The sequence below is a fragment of the Lotus japonicus genome, chromosome 6, assembly GCF_012489685.1.
Source record: "Lotus japonicus ecotype B-129 chromosome 6, LjGifu_v1.2".
In the NCBI taxonomy this organism is placed as follows: Eukaryota; Viridiplantae; Streptophyta; class Magnoliopsida; order Fabales; family Fabaceae; genus Lotus; species Lotus japonicus.
In genome coordinates, this window is record NC_080046.1 from 13,963,913 (window position 1) to 13,970,441 (window position 6,529).

At 34.5% G+C, this 6,529-nt stretch overlaps 1 protein-coding gene across 1 annotated transcript; it reads right to left on the reverse strand.

Moving 5' to 3' along the window:
* Positions 1–1,728: 1,728 nt before the first annotated feature.
* LOC130721913 (uncharacterized) lies at positions 1,729–4,662 on the reverse strand. Its single transcript, XM_057572500.1, has 3 exons — positions 4,572–4,662; positions 3,426–4,437; positions 1,729–3,313 (listed from the first exon to the last, which is right to left on the reverse strand). Exons 2-3 carry the CDS (start codon positions 4,415–4,417, stop codon positions 2,257–2,259), a joined length of 2,049 nt encoding a protein of 682 aa, XP_057428483.1. The 5' UTR covers positions 4,418–4,437; positions 4,572–4,662; the 3' UTR covers positions 1,729–2,256.
* Positions 4,663–6,529: the final 1,867 nt, after the last annotated feature.

A 6,529-nucleotide genomic window follows, 5' to 3' on the forward strand; every position in this document is an offset into this window, starting at 1 on the left:
GAGCGGCGGCGGTAAACTAACGGAGATGATGTTAAGGACGAAGTTTCTTTTTTTTTTAACGTGGTTGAATTGTTTTTTACGGTTGTTAAGTTTTTTTTTTTTGAACTAACGGTTATAAAGTCAAGATTTGTGATAGTTTTTGAAATACCACATAAAATATTGATTGCTGAAGATTTAAAATATAATTTGATAAATGTTATGGGTTAAATCATAATTTATGATATCTTGAGAAGAAAGTATAATAATGTAGATTAATTGAGACTAAAATTTAGTTTAGTAAAATGTTGGTGTTATAAGATTGAATATCTAGTTACTATTAAAAATAAAAAATAAAAAAATAGAATTAACACGTGTCATGCCTTAATTGGCTGTATTTGAGACTGTTTTGAAACTGTCTCAAATGAGACAATAATCAAGAGGTCACCAAAGAATTATATGTCTGGGTGTAGAGGAAGGAGGGAAGCCGCCGTTCTCCCTTTGACCGATTTCCTCTCTTCCCTTTTTTCCTTCGCTTCTCTTTCTGTTTCCACCTCGCCACGCCGCGCATCCACTCCTCGCCACCGTGCTTAGGGTTGCACTACGATCTTCAGCCAAGGCCACCGCGCCGCGCGCCGGAACCACCAGACCGCGCATCCATCACTGTTGATCTGCTTATATCGTTCTCTCTCTTCCCATGTTTCTTCTTCATGGGAACTTGTTTGGCCAGATCCGTTTCTTTTTTTCCTCTTACCCCAACACTGTTTGTTTCTTTTATAAAAAATGTCAAATTTCTTAAATTAAAAAATAATGTAATCAAAGTATTTTAAAGATCTGAATAATGATACCCAGCTGGGATTGTTGAGAGCAAAGGATGGATCAAAGAAACTCATGGATTTGGGCTGGAATTCATTCCAATGGAGGAAATTATTAAGGATGCTGTAGGGAGTTTGAAGGACAAAGGGTTCATATCTTGAATGATGCTGCTGTTATTATGGTGTAGGGAATTTTTGCTTTGCAAATTGAGAGAGTTTGAGCAAATCTAAGATAGTTGGGTGATGCCATGGAAATTGAGAATTTGACCAAAGGGTAAATCTGAAGGGAAAGGTAAAGTAGGAAGTGGAAAATTCAATATTACCCTCAGGTCCACCGGTGGACCAATTTTAAAGTTGCCCACCCTAGTGGACACCATCAATTGTACCCTTCATTTATTGGTGGTAGGAAAATTAAAAAGTTAGAATTAATAAGAGAGATAAATGGTATAATATGAAATTAGATCGTAATTTTAATAAAACAAGAACATTAACTGTTACTCCCTCCGTTCCTAAATAACTTATACTTTAAGGTTGCTGCACAAGTATTAAGAAATAACAATTAATGTTCTTGCTTTATTAAAATTACAATCTAACTTCCTACTATACCCTTTATCTCTCATATTAATTCTAACTTTTCAACTTTTTTACCACCAATAAATGAAGGGTACAATTGGTAAAGTATAATTAATTCTCTCTTGAACTTTGTAAAGTTGAAGATAATTAGGAACAAAATTTAGCTAGAAATAGTGTCAGTTATTTAGAAACGGAGGGAGTAATTCTTAATACTTGTGCAACAACCTTAAAATGTCAGTTATATAAAAGTGTCAGTTATATAGGAATATAGAGAGTATGATTACTCTTTTTGCCCGGATAATTATATCTTCACGCCTCACTTTTGAGGTGGGGAGAGGTGGAAGAAGAGAGATAAGAAGAAAGGAGAGATAAAGTAAAGATGTGATTTGATTGATAAATAAGAGAGAAATAAATAGAATGGAGGTGGAAAAGAAGTGGAGAAATGTGTATATATCATAACTCATTAAAGATACAGAATTTAAAAGACTAATTGAGGACACTTAGCAACATGGAAAGCAAATTATTTATTCTCGGAAACTTTTACATGATTCTGCAGTGGGAGATATCAGACTTATCCTATAGCAACTCTGAAATGAGCCAGACCTGATAAATCCACTAAGGGAACTATAAAATATTTGAACGACTTTATATGCTAAACTAAAATTATAAAAGATATTGTTATAGAAAACAGTTATAAAAGATAGAGTCGTCCATGATTGAACCAAGAAAATATTAAACGTCTACTTTATATGGGAAAGCATGAAGCAATGAAATTATCAAAAACAATAAAAAAAAAAAAAACATGAAGCAATGAAATTAATGACTAAACTTAGTCCATACTGCTAGCATCAAAATAATATAACAAATTATTCTACCAAACTAGAAATTCAAATCAGTTCCACCTTGGCTCAATCCAGCTGCTATTGACGAGTTCTCTCATACAGTGAAAATCCACTACTTCATTGCTTTCAAATGTGTGGTAGTTGTTTGTTTCTAATGAATAAAACACCACGTTTTGACCATAAAATCTAGGAAAATAGATTTTGTTTTCCATTCCCGGAACATTCGCCACAGCAGAAAATGATATATTACCGACAAAAAGCATGTGATTCTCCAAACTTTTAACTTGGACCCATGTCATTGTAGCTTCGTTCAACCTAAACACTCGAACCCACTCTCCAAAACAACCCTCAAATACTGTCAAGAGATCGCCATTGCATTCTGCTAGGAAGCTGTTGTCGTAGCCTGTGCATGGAGCAGAAGGCTTCTCAAGTTCATCAAAATCTATGTCTTCTTCTCCTGCTAATTTCAAAACTCCCAACTTTCCTTCTTCGTTGAGATAATAAAAAGACCCTTTATGAAAAACAGGGCTAATGTTGTAGAGAGAAAAGTTAGGGTCTTCAAAAAAGAGTCTATCCCATTCTTCTTTCCGACCAGGGTAAGTGACATGTGCAATCATCGGGGTTTGACAATATGGAATCCTTTGAAGTTCAACTACCACACATTTAGGAGAGGCTGGGGGATGTGAAAAGGCAATACACCGAGTGTTCAAGACGTCTGTTAAAGGTACATTTGCAGGTGGTTTCTCTTGCTCTTTTGCAAAAGGATTAAAGAAAAATGAAGAATGCTTATTTACCACCATTAGTAGCCAACCATCTTTTGAATAGCAGATTTCACAATATGGTTGGAGGTCTAGGGTCACATTAATGTTGTATTTGTTCTTGACACCGTCCTTTGGATGCACAAAAGATAAGACATTGTCTTTCTCAAAGTAAACCAATAATGGAGACAACGAAAGATTATCAGTCATTGATAGAGTAGAGGACAATTTCCACGCAAATTCATCATTAGTGATCATGTCCCCTACCTTCTTTGAATCCATATCGTCATTGCTTTCTTTTCCACTAATTAGAGTCTTTCCTATATCTCCATTGGTTGAACCAATCATCCTACATAACATACAATATAACTATACTATATCAAACATAGTCACATTGAAAGTGTAACTTTAATTAATTCTGAAATAGATGAAAATCAATAAATAAATAAAAATTGCATTACCTTAGATCCAGCATAAACCAGCATGCATGAGACCGCTTCTTTGATAAATTTGAGAAAGGTTGAGAAATCATAAAGGTTTTGTCTTCAATGTTGTAAATGTAGACAAAATTGTGGTTCTTTAGCGAGATATAGACACGATTTCCATCAGCATCAGGATTGATGGCTTGACAAGCAAATGAGCCATCGTCAGATATAAAAAACACCCGATCCTGGATGCTTTCAACCTTATGCCACACCTTCCCATGAAAATCCAATTTGTGAACAACAACCGCAATAACCTTGTCATGTGCATGCGAAATTTCAATTCGAAAGAGCTCGTTGTTTGATTCTAACATCTTTGATATGTAGCCAAGGGCAGCTGCTGGAAATTTTGGATATAAAATATGTGAAGAGTTCAGTTTAAGAGCACGGGGCTCAAGATTCTTGATTTCTACCAGAAGATGATGAGACCTAAAATCTGACTCTGCATATAAGCAACCATTATAGTAAAATGGGTTAGAAAGAGAGATCAAGTCTTCCACATGTTTCTGGAATTCTTCGCCCTCAATGGCTAGAACACTCTTTAGTTGCTCGCGATAGTCAACTCTGGTCCAGTGCTCATCCCCAAGATACCAACAGAATATTGCAGCTGAAGTAGTAGAGAATAAAAACACGGACAAAACTTGATCATGTGAGATTGTCAAAATTCCATCACGAATGCCATTATGTTTGAGGAGCGGGAGATTAATCCTTTTAAGATTAGATGGGTTCCAAAGGAAGAGTTTGGCATCGTTTTCTGTGTGGTAGTTTGCCAAAAGAAACCAGCCATCTTGCACAAAGCATAGCTCTCCTTCCACCAGCTCTGGAATCACTCGTGTATAGGTTTTTGGGGCATCTGATATGGTGCAAAAGTTTTGAGTATCTTGGGCGCCTTCACCATTGAAAAAAAGAAGCCATGGATAGGGATGTGAAGGAGGAAGGAGTTGTTGAACTGTTCTCATGTTTCCTTCCATGTGGAAGCTCTGGGTGTCTGCTGCCTATGATAAAAATTGGAATTAATTGATTGAATGAAGAGAAGAAAAATGAAGGAGCTAGGATGCCATAATTGATGAAATAAAACAAAATGAACTAGGGAACCGAAAATTGAGAGATTCAGCGATGAAGTACCGATGGATAAGCGTAGCAGTGGCGGAGTGGTGCGATGGAGAGAGGAGAGGAAGACACACGACGGAGAAGAGTAGCACGCGTTGAAAGTGAAACCTAGCGTATGAAGAATAAGTAATTAATTATATTCTATCTATATACATATATATCCCACTCAAGAACAAAAGATTAAGTTTTATCAAAAAAGATTAAGTTTTTATTTTATTCTTATCGATTCTTTTTTTTTTAATCGAGAAGATGAGATTGATGAAATCTTTAAATAAGATCACTTCAAAAGTTTGTTTGTTTGGAATAAATATATATCAGATAAGTATAACAAATATAATCGATATTTATCAATTATTTATAATTTAAATTTTTAGAATTGAAATCAAACATTTTCTATATAAACAAATATGGGCAAAATATAATATAATGAATATTTATCAGATTAGTATACCAAAAATAATCCATATCTTAGTTCACATAAAATATCCTCAAATCAGAATTTCCTTTCACAATTAATTATTAATTCTAATTCTAATTAGCGGTTAGTTAAGATGGATCAAGATTGATTGATTTCCATTAAAAACAAAAGATTGATTGATTGATTTAAAAAAGCTACTAGAGTAGTGATAGCATCTTTTTTTTGGTAAAAGTGATAGCATCTTTAACCCTTGTTTAGAAATTTTAATAACCCGACTTGGAACAAATTTAAGTAGCACTAAAAAAACAAATTAATTCAAAATCTAAAGAACATAAAAGATTCCGTTTATGCATTATCTTAAATTTAAATTTTAGAATTGAAATCAGTTTTTTTTTTAGATTTATTTTAAATTTAGAATAGAAAAAAGAGATAAGATATGTAAAAAAGATAAAATTTTGGGAAAGAAAAAAGTCATCCTATTTTGCTACTAAATATCTTAGAGATTTTGTAAAAAGAATAAATCTTTTATATATTTAAATTTGAATTACTGTACCAACGAGTGGTTGGTTTAAGTGGTACCTACTTGATTTCCCTTAAGCAAGTTGCCTCCGAAAGAAGACACTTGTCTTACATAAAAAAAATTTAAATTACCGTAATTTTTTGTTAAAATAGAATATTAATTAAATCATAATATTAATATCACTCATTGCACAACCTGTTTTTGCAAAATGGTCAGCTTTGTTGTTAGCTTCGCAAAAAATGTGGTTGATCCCCAAACACTCCACCTCCTCCATGAGACCCACCCCACACTAACGAAATTGAGAGAATGATGAAATTGTATTCAGAAAAGTGAAAAATGAATTTTGGTGATTACATCAGTCTCTGATTTCAGATTAAATACTATTCTAACTCTGTAACTAACTAGAGTAACTAATCTAACTCTGTAACTAACTAGAGTAACTAACTAGTAACAAACTGTAACAAACTAACTAACTCTAAAACTAACTTCATAACCAATTAACAAACTAATTGTTAGCCTTGGTATCCTGTATTACCCCCCGCAAGCTGGAGAATGGAGATCAAACAGACCCAGCTTGAGTACAAATTGTGGAAACAAGGAAGGAGGTAAAGGTTTGGTGAATATGTCAGCCAGTTGGTTGTGAGTAGAAATAGGCAAAATGTGAACAAGGCCTGCTTGAAGCTTGTCACGAACAACATGACAGTCGAGCTCAATTTTCTTTGTACGCTCGTGGAAAGTAGGATTTTAAGCTATGTGGACCGCAGACTGATTGTCGCAGAAAAGTGGAACTGGCAATGGGACATTGAGCTTCAAAAACCGGAATAAATATGTGAGCCACTGAATTTCACATACAGTTGCAGCAAGGGCTCTGTATTCAGCCTCGGATGAAGAACAAGACACCGTTGTTTGCTTCTTAGTTTTCCACGAAATGAGAGAAGAACCAAGAAATATAGAGTAACCAGTGACAGATCTTTGTGTGTCAGGGCAACCTGCCCAATCAGAGTCACTATATGCTTGAAGCTTTAACGAGGAAGT

Excerpts from the sequence above, each read along its gene's own strand:
- LOC130721913 (XM_057572500.1), bottom strand. The coding sequence starts at position 4,417 with ATGGAAGGAAACATGAGAACAGTTCAACAACTCCTTCCTCCTTCACAT. Across the intron at positions 3,314-3,425 it reads TGGTTTATGCTGGATCTAAG|GATGATTGGTTCAACCAATG; the intron begins GTAATGCAATTT and ends TATGTTATGTAG.